This window comes from Peromyscus californicus, unplaced genomic scaffold (assembly GCF_007827085.1).
Source record: "Peromyscus californicus insignis strain IS unplaced genomic scaffold, ASM782708v3 Scaffold_16__1_contigs__length_79575227, whole genome shotgun sequence".
NCBI lineage: Eukaryota > Metazoa > Chordata > Mammalia > Rodentia > Cricetidae > Peromyscus > Peromyscus californicus.
Genome location: NW_026294458.1, coordinates 3,859,920 through 3,884,800, shown reverse-complemented (window position 1 = coordinate 3,884,800; position 24,881 = coordinate 3,859,920). Strand labels below are relative to the sequence as shown.

The 24,881-nt window shown below is 52.6% G+C and overlaps 2 protein-coding genes across 6 annotated transcripts; one reads left to right on the top strand and one right to left on the bottom strand.

The window, feature by feature from the left end:
- Positions 1 to 483: 483 nt before the first annotated feature.
- Positions 484 to 5,072, top strand: Thap7 (THAP domain containing 7). 4 transcript variants are annotated; one of them, XM_052740039.1, is made up of 5 exons: positions 484 to 2,052; positions 2,230 to 2,309; positions 2,691 to 2,846; positions 4,078 to 4,209; positions 4,417 to 5,072. In XM_052740039.1, exons 2-5 carry the CDS (start codon positions 2,230 to 2,232, stop codon positions 4,964 to 4,966), a joined length of 918 nt encoding a protein of 305 aa, XP_052595999.1. In that variant the 5' UTR covers positions 484 to 2,052; the 3' UTR covers positions 4,967 to 5,072. The 4 variants fall into 4 exon arrangements, with proteins under 4 accessions (XP_052595999.1, XP_052596002.1, XP_052596000.1 ...); XM_052740040.1 differs by lacking the exon at positions 484 to 2,052 and having other exon boundaries at positions 2,301 to 2,410; XM_052740041.1 differs by lacking the exon at positions 484 to 2,052 and having other exon boundaries at positions 2,304 to 2,404.
- A 1,093-nt stretch (positions 5,073 to 6,165) lies between these two features.
- Lztr1 (leucine zipper like transcription regulator 1) lies at positions 6,166 to 24,334 on the bottom strand. Of its 2 annotated transcripts, none has more exons than XM_052740033.1 (21): positions 23,797 to 24,334; positions 23,355 to 23,417; positions 20,952 to 21,008; positions 16,679 to 16,758; positions 16,203 to 16,311; positions 14,836 to 14,919; positions 13,939 to 13,996; positions 12,973 to 13,112; positions 11,892 to 12,093; positions 11,476 to 11,631; positions 10,990 to 11,100; positions 10,267 to 10,359; positions 10,041 to 10,136; positions 9,794 to 9,956; positions 9,415 to 9,584; positions 9,104 to 9,260; positions 8,370 to 8,496; positions 8,139 to 8,288; positions 7,555 to 7,660; positions 7,394 to 7,474; positions 6,166 to 7,268 (listed from the first exon to the last, which is right to left on the bottom strand). In XM_052740033.1, the coding sequence occupies exons 1-21, from the start codon at positions 23,994 to 23,996 to the stop codon at positions 7,152 to 7,154; spliced, it is 2,520 nt and encodes an 839-aa protein (XP_052595993.1). In that variant the 5' UTR covers positions 23,997 to 24,334; the 3' UTR covers positions 6,166 to 7,151. The 2 variants fall into 2 exon arrangements, with proteins under 2 accessions (XP_052595993.1, XP_052595992.1); XM_052740032.1 differs by having other exon boundaries at positions 9,794 to 9,959; positions 23,797 to 24,332.
- Between the last annotated feature and the right edge of the window lie 547 nt (positions 24,335 to 24,881).

Here is a 24,881-nt window from a genome sequence, read left to right as displayed (position 1 = left end):
CACCTCTTATCACGCCAACTCCTCAGCCTGAAGGGGCCCAACTCCTGTCTCCACCCCCCTTATATTCTTTTCTTTCTGCTCAGCCATATCACTTCCTGTTTCCTCCTCCCTAGTACTGGGATTAAAGGTGTGTGCCACCACTGCCTGGCCTCTATGGTTAACTAGTGGCTAGCTCCGCACTCTGATCTCCAGGCAAGCTTTGTTAGAGCACAAAGTATTCTTGTTCTTTTCACATGTTGTACTGTATGGCTGTGTAATGCTTTCACCGGTCCTATTTCCATTTTGATATTAGTGACTCAAGCACATATAATCTTAATGGTTTTTATGCTCATGTGGGTGAACTGAAACATGAAATTTTAAAGAGTCAAAGAATGTTAAATGTTAGTAATTTCTAAAAGTATAATACTAGTTTCTACAGCTCAAAGTGGGTCCACAGTTCTTTTAACAAACTGTCATTTATAAGGCCAATCAATATAAACTTCACTGTGTTTTCCTTTTTCCGGTAGGTGGGCATTAACCACCAGCCCCTCTGTGGTCCCTGGGGGAGACCTGGCCCAGGCACAGCAGGTCATATGCATGATGAGCAATACCACTGCCACTGAAGAGGCCTGGGCTCACCTAAATCACAAGTTCAACCTCATGTATGCCAAGGAGGCCTTTACGCATGTGCATGTGAGAGAAGGTGTGGAGAGGTGTTCTCTCTGAGGCCCACAGGACCTGGCAGAACTGGCAAAGGGTATGTAGAGATGGCGGTGGATTTTGCAGAGTCAGAGGCTGAAGAAGGGGAAGAACACTGAGTGCAGCTCTGTGGCTGGCAGCCATATCTTTATCTCCTCCCCACTGCTAACATTACTTTTATTGTGTACAGTACTTTTTTAAAAAACAAAGGTCCCTGTCTAGATACCAGCCTTTCTTAGAAGGGCCAGTTAGCCAACTAGTGAACTCCTCTGGGGCAAATACATTTGTTTTCCCTAAGACATTAATAAGTATGTCTGTATGCTCAGTTAAAAGCTTCTAACTAGATAAGGGAATTAGGGCAACACTCATTATTTAATGTGAAGAATGAAGTCCCTCACACCACGTGTGAACAGCATGGAGTGGCTTTTCATCCTGTCTTGTGAGAAGGCTGACAAGAGTGCAGCGGGGGCTCCACTCAAGCTGTAGAAACCTGGTTTCTGACATGCCATTTCTTCCTTGGCTTTCCTCCACTGTTGGCGAATGGAAGCATCCTATTCACTGCATGTCCCCAGATGGTACTCGGTCACCTCTCTACCTCCTTCCTGGTATGGAAGAAGCACTGGTCTTTATTTAAAGAATTTGATCTAAAATGGACCCCCAGGAGTGCCAGATGTCACAATAAAGTAGATGCTGTTGTCTGGCCCAGCTGGGAGTGCCAGGTTTCTCTTGAGATAGTGCCACAATCCCAGTGGGCTCAGACACTGGCAACCAACCTCTTGGCGTGTTTGCAGTCCGCCGCTTATGCAGTTAATTTCGTTACTCTAAGAACTCTTTTTTTGTCTTTACATTTTACTTTGTGCATATGTATGCATGCACATGTGCAATATGTGGGGGTCAGAGGGCAATTACTGGGCGTTGATTCTCTCCTTCTACCATCTGGGTCCGGGGAATCAAACTCAGACCTTCAAGGTTGGCATCAAAGCCGAGGCACCCGCGGCCCTTGGCGGGGTTCTTTCAGGCTGGCGTCCAGGTTTTTCTTGGTGGTGGATCTTTGTCAACCAGAGTGTCCGCTTACGAGGTTCAGGGAGCACTGCAGACCGCACCCGGGCTGCTTCGTGCAAACGGCGAGCGCTCAGTAGTTACCCTGGATACACAAACAAAGCCAGCGAGCAACCGCACAGCTGACCCAGGGATCTCCAGCACCTCAGGAGCAACGACTGCCCGCACTCCCAACATCCGGTGGCCCTCCCGCCAGGATCTCTTCCGGTCCCGCCCCTTGAGGGCGGTCGCCACCGGCTACGGAGTCCCTACGCTACCAACTTCCGCATTGACCCACCCATCGCGAGACTTTGGCGGCGCAGCAATGGCAAGACCGTGAGTACCGCTGACGGGAGTCTATAGAACGAGTTAGGACGGGGCTGGGCCCGGGTCGGGCCGCGGGGGAGCCACAGGCTCAGGCCCTCTGGAGGGAGTGGCGGCTGGGGTGAAGGCAGTCCTCCCGCGCCCGCCGCCGCCGCCGCCGCCGCCACCCAGTTCCCGCCCCTTCCCCAGATGCCGCGACACTGCTCCGCCGCCGGCTGCTGCACACGGGACACGCGTGAGACTCGCAACCGCGGCATCTCCTTCCACAGGTCAGCGCGCGTGCGTAGTGGCACGCGAGGGCTCACATGCGCAGGCGCTGGTGTTGCCGCACTTTAGGCCGCGCAGGAGACAGCGCCTTCCTGAGGTCGAAGTGAGGCTTGAACTTGTGAGCGGGAGGGTGAAAGGGGCGGTCGAGTAGTCTCGAGTCCAACCGAAAAAGGACTGGACGCTTACTTGCCTTGGACTTGGAGCTCGGACTCTTTCCCGCTAGGTGATGCTGAGCAGGCCCCGCTCCTTCTCGTCCTCAGTTTCCTCTTAGCGGGTGGTAATCCGAAGGGGTCGTGGGGAGGTGTGCCGGTCTCGCCTGGGAGCTTGGGCATCCTGCTAGCAGGCCGCAGCAGTCTGATGCTCACGGTTTTGTGGCCCTGCAGACTTCCCAAGAAAGACAACCCCAGGCGCGGCTTGTGGCTGGCCAACTGTCAGCGGCTGGACCCCAGCGGCCAGGGCCTGTGGGACCCGGCCTCTGAGTACATCTACTTCTGCTCCAAACACTTCGAGGAAAACTGCTTTGAGCTGGTGGGAATCAGGTGGGTCTTTCTGCCGGCCAACACCAAGTACAGGTTGTGAGGCATCAGAGCGTTGGGTCAGGTGGGGCCGCCCTGTGCCCTGGTGAAGTCATGAACTGGCCGGCATGCTCACAGACAGGCAGACCTACTGTCAAGGGTGCTGTGGCGGCTTCTCAGTTCTGTACGGTAAAGCGTGGCCCCAGGATCACCGTTCCAGTGGCGCCTGAGAAAAACAGCCTTTCCTGGCTGGGGAGACAGCCCCGTTGGTAGACTTGGTATGCAAGCACGAGGACTTGAATTCACATTCAAATACCCAAATAAAAAGCCACATGTGGTGCCTGTTCTTTTAATCCCAGGCCTGGAGAAGACAAAACAAAAGGATATCCTGGGCTCACTGACAGCTAGCTAGTCTAGTTGAGTTGTTGAGCCCTGTGTTCAAGGAGCCCTGTCTTAAAAACAAATGAAACAAACAAGGTGGGTGCACTGGAGAGAGCGAACCAGTTTAAAGCACTTGTTACTCTTCCAGAGGACCAGGGTTCAGTTCCCAGCACTAGGGGATCCCTTGCCTTCTTCCCACCTCTGAAGGCACTGGCACATAGGTGGTACACATGCATGTACACAGCAAACATTCATACTCCTAAAATAAACAGGGCTGGCTAGGTGACTCAGGTTAAGAGCACTGCTTCAAGCCAGGCGGTGGTGGCACACACCTTTAATCCCAGCACTCCAGGAGATAGCAGCAGGCAGATCTCTGAGTTTGAGGCTAGCCTGGTCTACAGAGTGAGTTCCAGAACAGGCTCCAAAGCTACACAGAGAAACCTTGTCTCAAAAAAACAAAGAGTGCACTGCCTTCTTCTAGAACCTGGGTTCCTTGCTGTCATCCACATGGTGGTTCACAAGTCAGGAAACTCTAGTTCTAGGGAATCCATTGAGGAAAGCCTCTGGTCTCCACACAAGAGAAAAACAGCTTTTCCCTGGGGTATTCAGCACCTAGTTCTTTGAGCAGGCCCCCCCATGAGAGAATTCTTTTGACTGGCCCACCTAGCCCTGCTGGTAGAGGTTTTCCATTCAACTCTGGAAGCTTATTTGCAGGGAAGACTAGTTTGATTTTACCTTGGTGGCATTCTTCAGATTCATTATTGGCAGTGTGCCTTGGAGCCTCTCAGCCCTAGTGCTGAGGGACCTAAGTTGGGATCCCAGGGGAAGTGGCAGCACTTTTTCTCCAGCTCATCTGGGCTGCTTTTCCCCACAGTGGGTATCACAGGCTGAAGGAAGGGGCAGTCCCCACCATATTTGAGTCTTTCTCCAAGTTACGTCGAACAACCAGGACCAAGGGGCATGGTTATCCACCTGATGTCAGCCAGCTCCGGCGATGCAGGAAGCGGTAGGTGCTGCAGGAGGGGGATGCCCCACCCTCCCCCCAGGGCTGAGGGACTGGACTGTAGGGTGAATGCCAGTGTCTTCACTGAACAGGGTTCTTGCTGCCTAGACCCAGTGAAGGGGCTCAGGTGTTAGGAAGTCTAAGAGGGTGTATGAGAGGGGCCTGGCATGCCCCGAGTTGGCTAGTCAGTTCTTTGTGTCTCCCCTCCAGCTGCTCTGAAGGTCAAGGACCCACAGCTCCATTTTCTCCACCTCCTACTGATATCATCTGCTTCCCTGTGGAAGAAGCCTCAGCACCTGCCACTCTGCCTGTATCCCCAGCTGTGAGGCTGGAACCTGGCCTCAACAGCCCCTTCTCAGATCTTCTGGGCCCTCTAGGTGCCCAAGCAGACGAAGCAGGCTGTAGTGCCCAGCCTTCGCCAGAGCGGCACCCCTCCCCTCTTGAACCACGGCCTATCTCCCCATCTGCTTACATGTTACGGCTGCCACCGCCCGCTGGAGCCTACATCCAGAATGAGCACAGCTACCAGGTGGGGAGTGCCTTGCTCTGGAAGAGGAGAGCTGAAGCGGCTCTTGATGCTCTGGATAAGGCCCAGCGCCAGCTGCAGGCCTGCAGACGGCGGGAGCAGCGGCTCAGGCTTCGACTGACCAAGCTGCAGCAGGAACGGGCGCGAGAGAAGCGAGCACAGGCAGATGCCCGCCAAACCCTTAAGGACCATGTTCAGGACTTCGCTATGCAGCTGAGCAACAGCATGGCCTGAGGACACACCAAGGCTCTGGTGTGCCTCTTCCTCAGAGGCACTTGATGGGAACTGCATCCACCAGGCTGGCCAGAAGTGTCATAATAAAGTGGATGCTAGAAAGAGACCCTGCTGCCTGGCTCTGCTGAGGGTGCCAGGCTTCTCCCCAGACAGTGGCCAAAGTCCCAGAGGGCTCAGACCCTGGCATGCAACCTCTTGGCCATGGGGACTCTGTTTGTAGTCCCCTGCTTATTTATACTCTTTCAAGTAAGAAAGCCAGCTCCTGAGTTCAGCTCTGCCCCTCCCCCTCCTTTTTTGAGTCAGGGTTTCATGTAGTCCAGGCTGGTGTCATTGAAGCTAGAGAAGACCTTGAACTCCTAATCCTCTTGTACCTTCTGAGTGGAGTGATAGGCATGTGCCATCATGCCCAGTGCTAGACTTGGTACTTATGGAGAGGCCCAGCAAGCCTCTACCCACAGGCCTCATCTCTTTGGCCAGTCCCGTGCACTGCCCACTCCTGGCCGAACTTAGGGAGCCTCAAAACCAGCATAGGGTACTACACTTGCAAGGCCACACCTAGAGACATGTTAGTCTTTTAGTAACGGCATTCAGGCCCTGGCCTTGGTACTGTATTTATCTTGGGAACTTAGTTTCTTACTATAGCTGTGTCCATGGTAAACACAAAGCACGTGGCCTCTCCCTGCTGCTCCTTGGCCACGTAGCTCAAGCACAGTTGAGTTTCTGGCTGAGTTCATACACAAGGTTCTCAAAGTTTTCTTTTTGGAGCCCTGGGTGAATGTTTATTTGTATCCTGTGTAGAGAAAAGTCCAGTTACAGGGGTCAGCAAGATTTGCCGACCGAAGTTTTCAGGTGTTCCCCTGAAAAGAGGCTTAGATGAGGTCACAACCTTGGGGGAAGGGCTGACACAGCACAAGTGACTCACCCAGCCTGCCTGGCTGCCCACCATAGGCGGGACCCTCCACTTAGCTTAGCTCAGCTACCATCAGCTTGTGCCTAGTACCTCATCTTATAACCAGACCACTTCCTGGATATCTGTATGGGACTGCCACCCAGGGCACTTTCTACCTGGAGCCCCACAGCATGGGGTGAATGGAGCACAGGAGGGAAATGTTTTAAGTCCAAGAAAAGTCAAGCATTTCTCCAAAATGAATTCTGCCTTCCTAGGACAGAATAGGTTCCTGTACGCAAAAAAAAAAAAAAAAGGTCCACTATGCTGTATTGGGATGTCAGGTAACAAGGATGGATGCCCCGGACAGTCCCGGTCTCTGGGGAGATAGATACTCAGTTTTCTCTCCCTTGTGACTGACACCATGTGTTGACATGGGCAGAACAGGGAAGACGTGCTAAACCCACATCTGGGGAATCTCCTAAGCCATAGAACTGTCATGGGCTTCAGGAGGGCAGACGGAAGGTGGCCTCTATGCCAGCCAGGTGTGGACATAGCATCGCCACAGCTTTTAAAGGAGGCATGTCAGTGGCAGAACACACACAGGAGTGTTTCTGCTGACTTCTCTCTGGCCCAGATACACACACTGGGTGGGCCAGAAATGCAGCCTCTCTGGGAGGCTTAGCTACACTTGCTGCCCTGTGGGCCGGGAGCAAAACCTTTTTTTTTTTTTTTTTTGGTTTTTCGAGACAGGGTTTCTCTGTGTAGCTTTGCGCCTTTCCTGGAACTCACTTGGTAGCCCAGGCTGGCCTCGAACTCACAGAGATCCGCCTGGCTCTGCCTCCCGAGTGCTGGGATTAAAGGCGTGCGCCACCACCGCCCGGCGCAAAACCTTTTAAAGTTCATGTCTAGGATCAGATAACTGTCACTGGTCCCCATCAAGTTCTGGGTAAGGGGTGGAATATACCCTATTGTTAATTAGAGTAGCTTGCCAAGCCCTCATCCCCTAACAGTAGAATTCTATGCCTGGATCCACAGCACACATCATCTCTCTACCTCCTGAGTGGTGTGCCTGAGCCTTGGTCTCCTTGGGGGAGGGGCCAGCTGGGAAGGGAGTCTGCTTCCCTTGCCATCCCTGTGGGGCCTGTGTCCTCAATGATGAGCAGCCTGTAGGAGTTCCTGTACACCTCAGTGCCCTGTGGAAGCTGGGAACCACAGGTGTGGTCACTCTGTAGGTGGAGATGTGGCCAATCGGTCGAGTGTCATCACTCTCCAAACAGGTAGAGTCCTCGGAGATCCTCAGATGTCAGCACCCAGCTCTGCACACTGCTTGTCAGAGATGTGGGAGGCCAGGGAGTCTATGATGTCCAGCAGCAGCTGCTGGCTCAGCAACCGCAGTGTGGGCAGCTTGGAGACCTGCACAGATGACCAGAACTAGATGAAGCCAGACCCCAGGAGGCCCAGGGTGGGCAGCCGAGTCCTCTCGGGGCCCAGCCTGCTGGGGAGGGCTGGGACCTAGAGCACTGGGGCCAGAGCCTGACCTTGGTGAATTGGTGCACAATGATGTGCAAGCAGTGCCGCTTCATGTCCAGGGCCTGCGTCTTGTCAGCCGCCTCCAGAATCTGCAATGGCAGGAACCATGAGGCACTGCCCCAGCTCACCCACAGATGAAGGTGTGGCCTGAAGGGTACCAAGGCTCTACCTGTAGCACATTCTGTACGGTTACGTTCATCTCCAGGTTCTGCTTGCAGTATGCCTGCAGTCTGTTGTTGTAGAAGCCATAGTAGTAGGGGGCCGCAAATAGGTAACTGGGCACAAGTTAAGGAGCTGCCAAGTCATAGGACACATTCACTTGCATCCACCCATCCTGCCACATCCCTTGTCCTCCAAGGGAGGGTACTGCCAGAACTACACAAACCTCAGAAGCCAGAGCTCTAGTTTGGGCTCCAGCTGGCTTACTCTCTAAACTGGTTCTGAACCATTTTAGGCTCAGAGGCCCCATTCAAGATCCAAAGAAAACCTGAATCCTCTCATTCCCATGTGCACATTCACAGAACTTTTCCAAGTCTTCTCAGGCCCCATCAGGTGTCCTTGCACCTCAAGTTCAAACACTACTCATAAAGCATGAGGAATCACTTTGTCCAGGAGGCCCAGCACCAGCATCAGACACTCTAGAATTAGGTACCAAGCCAAGATCACCCAGCCAACAGAATGGGAACCAAACATGTCTAGGAGGTGCTAAGACTTCTCAGTGGTGACCCAGGAGCACAAGCAGGTAAAGGATGCAGTGAGTCCTCAGGGGGCATGTTGACCTCTCCATAGTAGATGTAACGTAGCATGGACTCAAAGGCCTGTCTGCTAGGCACCATCTCCCCGATAGAGATGTTCACCTGCCCATCCTCCGGCATGAATGAACGGAACATGGCCTCAAAGTAGCTGCAAACGAGGAGGTAGATCCCAGCCCTCAGGAGAAGGAAGCATCACGGCCCTGCCCCGCCCCTCACACCCTTAGCACACCTAGACCGGGCAGCCAGGATGGCCTTGTGGGCTGGTCGCGGGTGGCCATCGAGCAACAGTGTGATGTCACAGAACTCCGAGCCTGCCCCCTCCAGGTATGCCTTCATGTCCTGGATCAAAGATGTGCCTGGGGGATGTAGAAGGACCTTGAAAAGACTCCCACCTCTACCCTGAATGAAGAGGCTACCTTTGTTTTCTGGCCCAGTAGGTACCGCCTCTCCACAGTGACCATGTCAGAAGTACCAGTTTGTCCTCTCCTCAGCCCTCAGGTCACCTGGAAACTGGCCCTCAGGGATGCTGCACCAATAACTGACCTTCCACGATGTGCCCTACATGCCCAGCTCCCAGTCTCATGCTGGACTCCCCTCCAGGCTCATCTTTTGAACTCATGCCAGTGGCAGGGGCTAGTATAACCCCCAAGGAGAGTTGGGAAGGTGCTATCAATCTTCTCCATCGGCCAACAAGATATAGCTGCAGCTGCCTGGCTCACTTAACATCAGATCTGACCAGCCAACCAGAGAAGGCACAAGTCACCCTGAGGAGTGGGTTTCGTGGTATCCAGGCTCACGGGCACACAGCTTGCTGTTGGAAGCCCCTATGGGTTCTTTGAGACGTGCCTGCCTCTGTTCCTCCCAGCCTTTGTGCCTGTGACACCCGAGGGGTCACAGAGCCACCCTTACCCCAAGGGCCTGGCAGGTAGGTAGTTACTAAGTCTCTCATCACTACTTCCCTACCAATGTCCACGGGTTGATCCGAGGGTGCTCGAGGGGGCGGCTGCTGCTTCCGCCGCACAATCTCTACAATCAGTGGGGATGAGAGGCGCTCGAACTCCTTCATCATGATCACCTGGTTGAAGTGCGACTCCCTCACTATGAAGTTCAGGCAGTGCTCCTGGGACAGAGGGGCACAGGAGGCAGCTGGAGTCAGGCCCAGGCCCAGGCTGGGTAGCAGAGCTTGCAGTGAGGAACAACGGAACACCCCATCCCACCAAGGAAGGCCTGGGCTGGCAGGCACTCCCAGCTGCCAGGCTGACCCCAGCGTGTACCTTAAGCTGGCCCAGCTGTAGCCTGGCAGCGCTCTCACACACAACCAGGACATTCTGGAGATCCACAGAGGCTTCGATGTACTGCCGACACAGCTGCTCAAGACGGCACAGCTGGAAGCTCAGCGCCAACTTGTACACATCCATGATGAGCAGCACGTCCTCGACATGGCCTGCACCAGAACACCCTGAGCCTGGGGCCCGCCCGGGAAAGGAGGGCTCCCTCCAGGAACAAGAGGGTCGGGGCTGCAAGATGGCAGCCGGACCGCATGCCAACTGACTACGGCTTGTGCCTCAAGGCACCTGTAACGGACCTAGCAGCACCCCCTGCGTCTGCTGCCCATCCCCAGCCTGGTCCACACCACCCATACCCGAGGCAGACCTTTCCGTGGGTACTTGATCTTGTCTGTGTAGAGAAACTGCATGAGCACCTCGAATGGCCGGGCCTCGGCCTCACGGATGGCCACACGTAACAGGGGTGGCCGTGCCCTTCCCACAGCTGCACCAGGGACCTCCCTGGGTGCGAGGGCCCCATCCTCCTCCAGCTTCTGTGGGGAAAAGGGAACTCAGGGCACCCTAGTAGACAGTGGGCAAAGCTTCCCAGTCACGAGGGCTAAAGGAGACCTTACCTGGGCCAGCCACTCTCGAGCCTGCAAGATCTTCCTGCGCAGCCATCGGCTCCGTGCAGTGACGATGGCAACATGGCCTTGTACACACTCTTCCTTCTGCGTAGAGAACGAGTGGTATGTGGGTGAGAGCACAGGGCCCCGGCCTCGGGGACAGAAGCCAGCAGGCCAGGGCGAAGCTCCACTCAGCAGATAGAGTGGGGAGGCTGTAGAGTCAGTCGTCACCTACCTCACCCAGCACAAACTCCACATCGCAGAACTGGCGGCTCTCCCACAGGCGCCCATAGTCTTCATGCAGTGTGCACTTAGGGTAGCAGGAGAACTGCGGAGGAGGAGAGTCAGTGAGCGAGCGGAGAGGCCCTCCTGAGACCAGCAGGGTCAGGTGAGCCTGGCTGCAGACTGGCGTGCCTGCGCCACGACTAAGAAGGCCTCCCATGTCCACTGTTTTCTCTGACAAAGGCTCCCAGGCTTTAGGCAGGCTGCACTGTTTCTAAAATCCTGGACCCAGGTACTCAACAACCCCACCCACCCTCCCCACCGTGAAACAGCTTTATCCATGCCTCCACTATGCCTGCGGCCCTGTCCTAACCACCTGTTCCTCCAGGTTTGGGAAGGGCCTCCAAGGCAAGCTCCCACCAGCCTTCTCCAGGCCGATTTTCTTGGAGGCCCCAGCACAGAGCCCAGCTTGGCCTCTCCTTTGCGGGTCCTGTGTGCTCCCCTGACACTCTTCTCTGAAGCGGAGGCTCTGCTAGCCTCACTCTGCACTAAGGCTCCCTCCCTCCTGGTGTCATCTCTGCCCACCTGGACCTACAGCACCCCAACCCTCTGCACCAGACTGCTCAGAGATCCATCATCCCACAGGCTCAGCTCTCGGCAGGCTCCTTCCACAGCCCTGACCCCACCCACTGGCCCACCTACCCCAGCAGGTCCCACAGAACCACTGGCTACACACCTGGAACCTGTACATCTCCCCACTGCGAATGTTGTTGTCCACAGTGCCCCCAAAGATGTACATGGCATCCGAGATGACAGCAGCTGCATGGAAGAGCCTCCCACTGGGCAGCTGAGAAGGACAGACAGAATGATGGGATGGGGCAGACTCCAACAGTGGATCTAGCTGTGGCCAAGCTAGTGTCACAGATCCATGTGGCCACAAAAGAGGAGAGGCCAAAGATCCCAGTCCCCTAGACAGAGGTTCCCTAGGTGCTCCTGCAGGTACAGAGGGAGGCTGGGACCCTGGGGTGGGGCAGAGGGTAGGGCAGGTTTGCAGAACCCCAGGTTAACAGTGTATTTGGACCAGCATGTCACGCTGACTACAGGGTAAAGCCTGGGAACCCCAGAGCCACGTGCTGCTCTTCCAGGAGTCCTGCTCTACCTGTCTATCAGAGGTCCTGCTTCAGAGGGTAATGGAATTTTAATAAGCGTCCTTGACACTCACCTCTGATGCCAGGTGGACAGGCTGCTTGGCTGAGGTGGTGCCAAAGTCTAAGCCAAACACATCTCTGGACTTCTTAAAGCTGCTCCGCTCCTCTGAGGTTAGGATTGATGCCTCCTCAGAAGAGGAAGCTCGCTCAGGCACCTCAGCCCCACCAACCTTGAGGAAAACATATGCAAGAAGGTAACAATCCAGCATCCCTTCCAGGGCTTGCTAAGGGCTCCAGAGGAGGGACTAGACATTGAGTAAGGCTGTGAGGGTGGTCAGGGTGCTTCCCAGAGGTCTGCAGGATAGCAGCACAGTGCAACTGATGGAATGCAGGCATGAAAACCTGAAGGATATAGCACTAAGGGCCTTGAGGGTTCTCAGGTTGCTCTTCTTGGTTACATGGAATCAAGGGAACCCAGGTCAGGACTCACCTCACTGTCAGAGCTGGGCTGGACAACCTCCCAAGTCTGGAAGTCCACATCATAGCAGTGCAGCTCATTGGGCAGTGTATTGTCCGCCGCACCCCCAAACACATAGAGATGACGGTCAAAGGCCACCATGGTGTGTCCATAGCGCCGCTGTGGCGGGGGTGGGGAGCCCCGGAGCAGGTGCTCAGTGGGGATGCGTGTCCACCTGGGGCCATGACCATGAACCAGCACTCGAGTGGGGCTCTGCTCTCTCTCACACTCCCCACAGAAAGTCCTCCCATGAAGTTCCCCTAAAGTCCTTGCAGTGCCAGCCCATGGTCTACAGGGAAGGCACAGGCCTGTGTGTCCAGCATCCCTTGACCTGTTAAGCTCAGGTATTGGCCCTACTCCACTCCATGCAACCCACCATGGGACCCTACCCAAGCTCCCTCTCTCCCGCCACCATAGAGCAGACAGCAGTGACAGGACAGAGCCTCTGCTAGTCCGCTCCAGGGATGGAGCGCTACAGACCTTGTTATCTAAACAGCAGAGCCCCACCTGGGAGATGCCTGCCCAGGCACTAATTCCTCCAGTACTTCTACCCTCCAAGGGCTCCCAGAACTTTCCAACAATCCCCTTTTCTGCTACGTTAGCTGAAGAACCAAAGCAGATGCAGGCTTACTCACTCCATGCCTGCCCCGAACTCAACAAGATCCCTCCACCTACCACTTCTGGCAGCTTGTGAGTCCCCTCCCAAGCCCTATTCCTTTTTCTCTGTTACTTCCAGCCCCATCTCAGGGTCCTAAGGTTAGCCATCAGTCAAAGGAAGTAGAGAGCCTACTTTCCCCTGCCTATCTTCTTCTCCCCCATGAGATTAGTGCTGGCCACATTTGTTTACAGTGGCCTGAGCAAGCCACACACAGGGCAAGGGTGTCCTGACTCAGGCCACATCTTGCTGAGCTACAGCCATACCCCAAGGGCCCATGAGGCTGTCAAATGCCCATACTCCAGGCTGTATGCTCCTGCTGTATGTGGGAACTAGGGGAGATCACAGCAGTTACCAGACACAGGAATGAGCAAAACCCTCAAAACCCAGGTAACTCACGTCTTGTCCTTGAATTCGAACTGGAAGAGGTTGTTGGTGATCTTGGCTCCGCTCTGCCCTGAGAACACGAACATCTTATCCCGGCACACAGCCACAGGGAAGTTGCAGCAGGACGGGGGAATCTCCCCACTCTGGGCCACCTGCAGTGGGGGTACAGCTCAGCCAGGGCCTCACAGGCCTGGGGCCACACTATCCTTCCTACACTTTGAAGTGAATAAATATAGCTTACAGCCTCATCACACCTACCACCCGGGCCCAGTTCTGAGGCTAAAATTGTGAGGTTCATTTGGAACTAAAAATATCATTTCTACAAGAGAAATAAAGCTTCAGGGGAAAGCAGTGAACTTCGTGTTGCTCTCGGTGTGTTCACATGAGGGTGGGAACAAGTCACGCCTGTCCCATGTGGCACTCTGCCCATCCTGGACTCGGAGCTTTTTCCTTCCTCAGCCTCCACTTTGGCTCCGAGGGACCGAAGCCAGGGATGTGCACGTGCTGTGCTGCCATGGACTACAGCCTCAGCTCCAAAGCCTAGGATTCATTTACTTATTCTGTCATTTGGAGACAAGGTCTCTCTGTGCAGCTCTGGCTAACCTAGAACTCTCTATGGAACCCACGCTGACCCCACACTCACTCTGCAGCTGAGGATCACCCTGAATTTCTGACCCATCTCCCAAGTACTGGGATTAGAGGATCAAACCCAGGGCTTCATACATGTTACATTACTAATTCAACTACATCCTCAGCCCACTTGGAGTCTCTAGTTAATACCAGAATTGGGCTGGGGAGAAAAAGGTGGGCCTTGGTAAGGGGAAGAAGGCAGCCTCTGTCATATGCCACCCTAGCACCTCTCACCCATATACCAGCTTCCTTTATCCCTCACCTCTTGATGCTGCAACCCCGCCCCCCCCCCCCGCCCCCCCAGTGCCCTTGACTTCCCATCTGCATCATGCTCCCTGCACCCCTCACCTCCTCCCAGCATGTGAGCTCTCGGTCTTGGAGGCCAATTGTCCACATGTCATTCAACCTGCATCAGGACAGAGGAGTCAGGATCCTTTGGTCCTGAGCCTGGCTGGGAGGGGCAGCTCCAGGGAAGGACCACTTGCTATGTGTGTCAGGAGACAACTGTGCCATCTTTCTTAAAGAAACAGGAACTTCCGGGGAAGAAGGTGCTGTATCAAATCTCTGCACCCAGCCCCTCCCTAGCAGCTTTCACTTCCTGCTGGCTCTCTGATCAGCCAAGACAGAAGTAAATTGACACATACTATCTGGGGTAATGAGAAGGGCCAGCCCCCCTGGGGAGGGAAAAGACCGTGTGTCCCACACAGCCTGCTGCTGCACTGTGTCATCACCAGTTTCTGCAATGTCAAGTGTAGAGTGAGCACCACTGTTTGGTTATCAGAGAAATACAACAGAACAGTGTTTCTAAGACAAGGAGGAAGCCTGGTGTGGAGGCGCACACCTTTAAACCCAGCACTCAGGAAGCAGAGGCAGGAGGTGCTCTGTGAGTTGAAAGCCAGCCAGATCTACACAGAGGGTTCCAGAACAGCCAGGGCCACAAAGAGACCTTGTCTTAAAACAAAAACAAAAGTAAAGCAATAAATAATCAGTGAGAACTGTAACACAGGGGGGGGCCAGGGCTGGATTTGCGGTGGGACGCTTCAGGCCTCCGGGCCCTGTAGTTCCAAATCTCCTCATCAAGGAAATCCAGGGATCACAGAGAAATCTCACCTCCGCACCCCTCCCTGAGAAACTCAAAACCCACCAGGGTAACTTACCCCAGTCTGACCACTCAGGTGCCAAGAGAGCTTATTCTGCCCCCCGTGGACATGCAGAGGTAGGGTACACGGCCAGCTACCTGCCTACCTGGCATTGCCATCATAACCAGCAAAGATCCAGAGCTTGTCACTGTACACTGTGGCCCCATGGGCTGACCTGGCAACTGGCAACCTAGAACATAAAGAAAACATGAGGAGGGGCTGGAGAGAAGACTCAGCATTGAAGAGGACTCACTGTTCTTCAGGGGACCCAGGTTCAATTCCCAGCACCCACATGACAGCTCACAACCATCCCCTGTAATGCCAGTCCCAGGTGATCTGATGACTTCAAGTCTCCTCAGGCACCAGGCATGCATGTGGTACAGACATACATGCCAGCAAAATACCCAAACATATTTTTAAAAAAAAAAAAAAAATATATATATATATATATATGTATATATATATATATACACATGAATGAAAGGTTATCAGAACAAGCTGATGCACAGGGCTCCATGTGTTCAGCAGCTAGGGCCACAAGTGCCCAACACTGGGGCTCAGAGGCCAGTGCCGGGACACTGGAATCAAGCAACAGCACAAGAGGTCTGGGCAGCAGATGTGTAAAAAATTCAGATGTTGAAACAGGGCATGATGGTACATGTCTGCAAATCCTGGTACTAGGGAGGTGAAAGGAGGAGGGGGATCAGAGGTTCAAGACCAGCCTCAGCTACATGGCAAGTCTAAAGTCAGTGGGACCGTGTGACACCCTGACTCAAAACAAACAACGAAAAACACGCAAAGGCAAAACCAAAAATACCCTCCTAAGGGGCGGGGATGTGGCTCAGTTTGTAGGTTGCTTTCCTAGCATACACAAAGCCATCGGTTTGATTCCCAGCACCACACAAAACCAGGTATGGTGCTGTACACCTGTAACCCCAGCACTCAGGGGCTGCAGGCAGGAGGATCAGATGTTCAAGTCATCCTCAGCCACACACAACAGGTTCAAAGCTAGCCTAGCCTACATGAGATCCTGTCTCAAAGATGGGGGGAAATCAGATAGAGGCCTTGGAATATAGCTCAGTGATAGAGAGCTTGCCTAGTACAAAAAAGCCTTGGATTTCATCCCCAGTGCTAAAAAACAAAATACAGCCAAAAGAAATTCTGCAGTCCACGCAGGCCCAGCACCTTCCCAGCTGCCAGGAAAGCACTGAAGTACTCCAAAGCAGCCCATCGGGTTCCTGAGACAGAAGGGGATGCACACCTGGGAGCGGCTGAGGCAATGGCTGGGTACAGCTCCTAGCTTCCGGCCTGCTGCATACACCCTGTCCAGCCTTGCCCCATGGGACTCAGCAGTGATGAAAACCAAGCAATTAAAGTCTCCCAGCCCCAGCGTCCCCATCTGAAATGGGGCAGGAGGCACATCCCAGGCTGACGGCCATTCCCTTACTGTGAAATGCTCAGCAAACCTCTTACCTCCCTTCAATTTTCCACTCTGTCCACTGGCCGGTTGCAAACTTGTATTCAAAGAGGTCATTTTTATTCTTCAAGTTAGAATTGGAATAGATATCTCCAGTATAGCCCCCTGGGTGAAGAGAATGAAAGTAAAGTGTTATATGTAGGTACTGTTTTGGTATTTAAATGTGGGGGCCCTAGTTAACATGTACAAACCTCTAGTACCAACTGCCCACTCGAATTACCTCTGCACTGGGCCCTGGGGATGCAGACGGGCACACTGATGTTTCTTGCCCTAGCCATCAGAGAGGACACCCCCAGTTCCATGAGCTCAGGACATTAGGAAAATCAGTCCCCTCAAGCCAGAGGTTCAGAGCACTCCAGCGGACAAAGTTAGTGGGGTGACACCTACGCAACAGAGCTCAGAGAGCCCCACGGAGGGTGGAGGTAGTGGAGGCTAGCAGTCTGTGGGTGCAGGAGGGCAAAAGGCTGCTTACCAAAGACGAACATGCTGCTCCCGTAGACAACAGCTGAGTGGTGGTAACGGGGGGCTGGTGGGGTGCCAGTGGTAAAGGCTCTGGGAGAGGCACAGGGTGAGGTCAGTGAGGGGTCACCCTCGACACCTCCATACTTTATTTTCCTTTCTCCCTTCCTCTCCCACTTCTCTCTCCTCCCTCCTCTCTCCTCCCCCCTCCCTTCTCCTTTTCGCTTCAAGTTATGGTGTTGCTGTAAGTAGTCCAGGCTGGCATGTAACTCATTATACTATGTAGTCCAGGCTGGCCTCAAATTTATCATCCTCCTACCTCAGTCTCCTGAATACTGGAATTAGAGAGAGGTATCACCGTCACTACAGTCATTTAACTCTTTCAGACAAGTTCTCATTACAGTGCCCAAGCTGGCTTCTAATTTATGGTTCAAGTGATCTTTCCCCTCAGCTGTCCACAGACATGGGAGAAGAGATGTACAAAGCAGAGCATCAGCTTTGCTTTACATCTGTATTTCTAAGGTGCCATTTCTCTCCTAGAGCCTTTAAAACATCAGTAACCAGGAGAAAGCCAAAGTAACAGGCATTGAACTCTTGCAGATGCTGCTTGGAGGAAGCCCTTACCCAGCACCTTTCTAAGCCTCTAAGAGACTTCTCGGATCCCCTGCCCCGCAGACAGGGTTTCACTATGTAGCTCTGGCTGTCCTGAAACTAGCTCTGTAGACCAGGCTGGCCTCAAACAGAGATCTGCCTGCCTCTTGAGTGCTAGGATTAAAAAGCCACCATGTACTGGGCAGTGGTGGCACACGCCTTTAATCCCGGCACTTGGGAGGCTGAAGCAGGCGGATCTCTGTGGTCTACAAAGTGAGTTCCAGAACAGCCAGAGTTACACAGAGAAACTCTGTCTTGGAAAAAAAAAAAAAAAAAAAAAAAAAGAAAGAAAAAAGAAAACCACCATGCCTGACTTTTCCCCCCTTTAAATAGGGTCTTGCTACGTAGTCTTGGCTGGACTAGAAGTCACTGTGTAGACCAGACTGGCCTCAACTCACAGAGATCTGCCTGAGTACTAGGATTAAATGTGTGAGTCACCAGTGATGCCTGGCTGGGGGACTGGTTTGTTCTTTTGGAATCGTTTGGAAGATATTTTACAATTCACTCTTTCAAGAGAGCAACAGAGTTTGACTTGGTCCTGGTATCAAGATACTGGGATTATGGGAATGCCCCACTATTCTCAGTTTAAGCAATTTATTTTTGCTTGTCTTTTGAGAGGATCTTGCTGTGTTACAAAGGCTGGTCTCAGATTTGCCTGCTTGTCACCCAAAGACTAGAATGTTAAGTGGTCTACCACCACAGCTGGCTATATGTGAATTTTTTTTGCAGTGTTGGGTAATGAACCTGGGAACTTGTGGATCACTTCTCCACAGTGCACACGGGGAGGGGAGAGGACACTTTGTGAAGTAGTTCTCTCCTCCACCTTTACTTTTTCTGATGACTGAACTCAGCTCATCAGCCTTGCTCAGCACTGCCTTCATCTGCTGAGCCAGCTCGCTGGCCAGTCAAAGGAGTTTTTTAAATTAATTGAGGACTGGATCTGGACATGGAGCTCAGTTAGTCAAGTGCTCACCTTGTCTGCACTAAGCCTGCCTCAGCCTGCCTGCCACAGTTCTGAGTTAGATCCCCAGTATTGCATAAGCCAGGCAGGGCAGCGGATATCTGTAATCCCACACTCGGGTGTAGACGTGAGAGGGTAAGAGGTCAGGGTCATCCTTACTACACAGCAAGTGTGAGGCCAGCCTGGGACATACATGAGACCCTGTCCAAAAAAAAAAAAGGCTAGGGATATAGTTCAGAGGTAGAGTGCCTGCCTGGCACGCACCAGTCCCCAGATTTTATATCTAGCACAGAAAAAAAAATCAAAGAACTGGTAGCAGCTGTATTAAAATCAAGCGTGAGAAAAATTATTTCTGCTGCTTGGCCAGTGCTGCCAGGGAGCCCAGGCAGAGGCAGGTGTCCTGGTGGGTTGTGGGTTTTGTTGTTGTTTTTCCTTGTTTATTTTTGTCAGCTTGACACAAGCTAGAGTATCTGAGAATAGGGAAACACAACTGAGAAGAGGGCTCCATAGTGTCAGGCTGTAGGCAAGCCTAGGGGGCATTTTCTTAATTAGTGATTGATGTGGGAGGCTCCACCTCCTTTTGGTTGGCACCATCCCTGGGCAGGTGGTCCTGGGTGGTTTAAGAAAGCAGGCTGATGATCTACAGAGCGAGCTCCAGGACAGGCACCAAAACTACATGAAGAAACCCTGTCTCGGGGGGGGGGGGGGGGGAAGAAATATATAGAATATACAAATTCATAGAGACAGAAAGATTAGACGATATCTCAAGATGGAGAAGAAAGGAATATAGAGCAACAATTTCCTAAGTACAGAGTTTCTGTTTTGTGTGATGGAAAAGCCCCACAAACGGACAGTAGTATCAGGACATAATATCATGAATGTAATAAATCAATACAATTAATGTAATTAATGAATATCAAAAATATAGTTATTGAATGAATACTGCGAATATAATCAATGAATACCACAAATGTAATTAAGATAATGAGTATAATTAATGAATATCATGAGTGTAATTAATATCTTGAATGTTAATTCATGCCACTGAATTGTGAATTTAAAAATGGTTACAATTGCAAATATTATGTTCATTTAAAAAAATGAGGTGGCGGCTGGAGAGATGGCTCAGAGGTTAAGAACACTGTTCTTCCAGAGGTCCTGAGTTCAATTCCCAGCACCCATATGGTGGCTCACAAGCATCTGTAATGAGATCTGGCTCCCTCTTCTGGCCTGCAGGGATACGTGCAAACAGAACAGTGTATACATAATAAATAAATAAATCTTTAAAAAAAAATACGGTGGAATGTAATCACCATACATTATATGTGTGTATGAAATTGAAGACAGTGATGTTCTAAAATAGAAAGTGGTGATGGTGTCATGGGCCTATGAGGATGCTGGACTAAAGTCTATCAAATTGTGCAAACAGGCAAATTGTATACTATGTGAATTATTTGTCAATAAAGATTTTATAAAATGTAAAAAAAAAAGAAAGAAAGAAAGAAAGAAAGCAGGCTGAGCAAGCCATGAGGAGCAAGCCAGTCCGCAGCACCCCTCCATGGCCTCTGCATCAGCTTCTGCCTCCAGATACCTGCCTGGAGTTCCTGCCCTGACTCCCTTCAATGACAAACTGTGACATGGACATGTAAACTGAGATTAACACTTTCCTTCTCAAGTTGATTTTGTTTTTTGGGGTTTGTTTGTTTTTGAGACAGGGTTTCTATGTGTAGCTTTGAAGTCTGTCCTAGATCTCACTCTGTAGACCAGGCTGGCCTCAAACGCACAGAGATCTGCCTGCCTCTCCCTCCCGAGTGCTGGGATTAAAGGTGTGCGCCACCACTGCCCGGCTCAAGTTGCTTTTGGCGATGGTGTTTCAGCACAGCAATAGAAACCTAAGACAGTGCATGATGCCAAATGGAGCTGCCCTGCCTGGCTGAGTGTCCAGAGCAGTCACACAATCTCCAGAGCCCTGCATCCTCCTCTTCCAAAACAGACCCCAACCCAGAAGGCTCCTGAGGACCAAGGGCAAGTCCTACAGACTACAGAGTATGCACCACAAGGGGCTGTGTGGCACTGTGCTCCTGCGTGAGCAGATGATAGAGCTAGCCAGTCCGGTAAACCCTGACCCTCAGATCTGTGTAAGCTGCTCCCAGACAGGGACTGCTGCAGGAAACACAAGTATGTGGTACCCAAAGAGGGCAGCTAGCTCTTGTGCAAGGCCACACAGCTGAGACTGTGGTTCACAGGGTTTGCATGCTGCTCAGTGCCTGTATGGGGTCTACTGGAAGGCAACTAGCCCTATGAGACGGGTAGGACAGGAGGCCCTGCTGACAGCCTGGAGGTGGCACTCCGGGAAAACTAATTAGCTGAGGCCTGCCCATGCCCTATCTGAGACCTGACAGCAGCTCCTGGCCCAGAAGAAATTCTGGTGACTGCAGGTCCCTCCCAGGTAAGAGTCTAAATATCACCCACTAGACCAGACAGACCTCTTAGTTCACAGGATTTAGGATAATCATTTTCACAGAAAGCGTGAGAAGGAGGAAGCCATCTAAGGCTCTCCTCTGTTATATTTAATCTCTCTCTGGCCCTCCACGATGAGCTGATTATCAGCCAGTGAACCGAGGACTGTGCTGCTGCTCTCCAGGACGACAGGCGGGGTCCCGGGGCCACCCACCTGCACCAGGAGCAGTCCTTCACATCAAACCGCAGGAGATCGTTGAGCATCGTCTTCCTGAAAGGCAGGCAGAGAGAGGGTGACAGTAGCCAGGCTGCTTCGTCCAAGTGTTCCCTCTCCAGGATCTCAGAGAGGGCAGGGGCATACAGCCAGGGTTGGGACAGCAGGGAGGGCCCGGCTCACTGATCCCCAAAGGACAAAAGTAGTGACCAGTGACATGAGCAACTAGGGCTCCCACACTGACAGAGCCAGCCTGATCCCCACCACCAGCAGCCCACTGAAGGCTGATAGGAGAGCAGGAACTGGCCCAGAGGCTGGAGTCATCACTCACAACTCTCCCCAGCCTCCAGAATTCCTGCTCCTGCATTTAACCCTCCCGAGAGAGACGGCACTACGATGAAACGCTGGCTCAAACATGCATCTTCCTGCCACCTGACATAAGAACCGCACTAAAGACGAGTCCACTGTCCACTGGGTCAGCTTCCATTACCAGCATGTTACCAACCGGAAGAAGAAAGCGAACCGACAGGATCCCAAGCACTCCCTTCAGGCCAGGCCTTTACAGGGCATCCCTGCCTGGCTCAGTCTGTGCCAGCTTCATACGCTCCCTGACTTCATTTTATAGGAGAGGACGCTTGGCCCACAGCCAGGAGGGCAAAGCGTAGAGGCTGGTGTCAGCCTCCCCTTGTTTAACCCCCACTTAAACTTCATGGGTAAAATAATGGGAGGCCACTGTTTTGAACTAAGTTGCTATGCTAGGCCCCCAAAGACCAGGCAAACCGGAACAGCTACTGGGGCCCAACGCCTCGTAAACTCAAACGTTAAGGAACACCCCAAAACCGGAGACTGCAGGCTACCTGGGTCTGCTGAAGCCCTGAAGAACTCTAACCTAACCAACCAGGCCCCGCCCCCACTCCCAGGGTTTCCTTGAAGCAAAGTTGCTACTGCTCAGTAGGAACTCATCTTTCCACTCTGTTGAATGGAGGTTGCCCTGGTTTTTCTTAAGTCACAGCCAAACAGATGCATAATTAAATTTTCTCTAACTTTCTTTTGAAACTGCATACCAAAAACACTTTTGCTTATCACCACAGTTCTCTACCTGCTCCAGAAAATGCTAATGACAGCGATCCTAAGTTACCACCCACCACTCTATGTTGGACACTGGTCTTTTTGGTGTGGGGAATTCTTTTGAAGGCTCATCCTTTAACTCAGTAAACGCTGACTGTGACATCCGGGCACTGGTACAGAGAAGTGAGAAGAAAGAAAGATGCCTTGTCTTGGCAGAGAAACTAGATCAGTGCCAGCAATTGCAGTCTGGGGGTGCAGACGGAGCTGGTAAGAGGTAAGAAGGACACGGAGGCCTCACCCATAAGGAACATTAGGAGGGCAGCGAGAAGTGTGTCTGGGAAGGAACAGCATTGCAAAGGGCTGGCTGAGATTCAGGACCTCACAAGTGTACAGCAGGCCTCATACACTCCTGTGAGAACTTGGCTTTACACAGAGATGCCAGGACATTACGGGGCTTTGGGCTGACTTGCAGTTGTAAATGGATCCCCAGCTGCTCTTGAGAAAGATAAAAAAGATAAGACCATGGCCCAGTTTGCATGCCCTAATAGAGTCCTGAAAATCTCACTTGCTCTAGATCAGCTACCCCAGGTAGTCTGCAGGACCAAGACTGTAGTCCCCTTCCTGGGCTTTAGGCCAGGTTCTGGGCCTGAGAGGAGGGAGTCATATACAAACATATAACTTCAGCTTAATTAAGAAGTCTGCGTGCATGGAGATGTGCTCACCAGAACTGCAGGTCATTTCCAGGAAGATTATTTTCCAGGAAGTTAAAGCAACACAGGGAAATCTCCACCAGAAGTAAGACATGCACAGCACCAATAAAACCGATTCTGGAGGCAGTGAGATGGCTCAGCAAGTGAAGGCACTTGCCACCAAGTCTTGCAACTTGGGTTCAATCCCTGGTACCCACCCGCATGGCAGGGGAAGGATGAATCCTGCGCGCTGTTGTCTGACCTCCATATGCACCCCATAAATAGATGTAAAAACAACAACAAAACATGTTCTCCATACTTTTGGTTACAAAGCAAGCGAGTGGCCAAAGCCTAGAGAGAAATGTAGGGAAAGAAGAAAAGTGCCTCGCAGGGCTATAGGCTGTCTCCTCATTCAAAACAAGCATATTTCTAGGGACAGAGCATGTGCTGCCATTCGAATGCCAGGGTGAGAGGGCTTTAAGGGCAAGATCTTCCTCACCATAACCTGGGAACCAGGTACAAGGTACCTCACAGATAGGGAAGCAGAGGTTCACAGGACCTGGCTAATGACCTCCATTCTCAGACAACAGTCTGTCTCATTGTCGTGGTCCCCTGCCACCACTCCCATCAAAACAGGCAAACTCACCCGTTGTCTCCGCCAAACACATAGATGGCATCCTTATATGCTACGACTGTGTGCTTGCTACGCCTAGAAAGAAAGAAGAGGTGGAGGGTGCTGAGACGGGGACTCTCCTGGCTGACACCCGGTGGCTGTCACATAAGTTTGGGTAAATCCTCTCAACTGCTAAAATCTACAGAGATCCTTCAATTCCATCAGACAGCAAGGACGTCTGGCACACCGAGAATTCTGCAGGCTCCCCACCTATACCTCAGCTCCGGGACCCAAACGGGACCCTCAGAAATGTAACAGGTCTAGTACCCTGCCTAGGGTCACTACTGGGCGACTCCTGGGAATCGACTACCCCCAAGACATCACGCGGGGTCTCGCCCCTAGAGCCCATCCTGGGCCCTCCTCAGCTCTCGTCGCCACTCCCAGTGCCTTCAGGGCCCCCTGTACACTGTCGTACCGGGCGCCCACGAATTCGTCGCAGGGTGGGAGGCGCCGCCAGCGATGCACTGTTTCGAAGGGTCCAAAGTTGAGCGTCAGGTACTCGACACTGTCTGAGCAGCTGTGGTCAAAGTCCACGCTCGGAGCCACCTTGGAGCGCACCCCTCCTGCCAGGGCCCCGGCTCCGATCGGGCCCCCCGAGCCTCCGGGCCCAGCCATCCCTGGTTCAGGCCGGGTGGGCCGCCCAGGTTGCAGGGCTCACAGCCGCCGCCCGGGCCGAGCCCAGGGACCACATTTCCCGAAGAGCCCTGCGCCTACGGCGTAGCACGTCCGGCCAGCGTGCGCGCTAGGCCCGCCTTCCCGACAAGCCTTGCGCTCCCCGCGACACGGCGGGCTGTCGAGAATCCTGGGGCTCCTCAGTGTCATACAGCCAGCACTTCACATTCTGAAAGCATTTCTGGCCAGTAATCGGCTTGGGTTCCTCCTGTCGGGAAACGCGGTCTGACCAGAGCATGCCTTGTAGTCGAGCTTTGCCATCGCCCGGAAGCCACCACCCCCGGAACTCCAGAATGAGGTTTCCGGCTTGCAGGCGACTCAACCGTCCGCCTTCTGCTTGCACCCCCAAACCTGGACTTCAGTCCTCCCCTCTCCCTTGGCGTTCTTACTGTCTGGGACTCTTGGTGGCGGAGGACCTCTGTGTTCTCCGTTCCTGTTTATGGGCAGGATTTTCATTTTTTTTCTCCCCTTTTCTGCTGTGGGCTTTGAACCCAGGACCTGATGGGCAAGCACTACCCTAGGCTACCCCACAAACATTTAAAATGTAGTTTGATGCCAGTTGAATTGTTTCTTCGTCTGTAAAATGAGGATTCAGAAAGTTCAGACAAAAGGGATACGTGAAGTCGTGAAGATGAAGTCGTAAAGCTCATTGGTTTTCTAGTTTCAACTTCGTTGTGTGTGTGTGTGTGTGTGTGTGTGTGTGTGTGTGTGTGGTAAGTGCTTATAAACGTAAAATAGTAAAAGTGAAGTCACGAGCGGCTTCACAATGGCTATTCTAGCTGTACAAAAGATCATCAAGATGTATAGAATGTGACTGGGAAAGTTTTT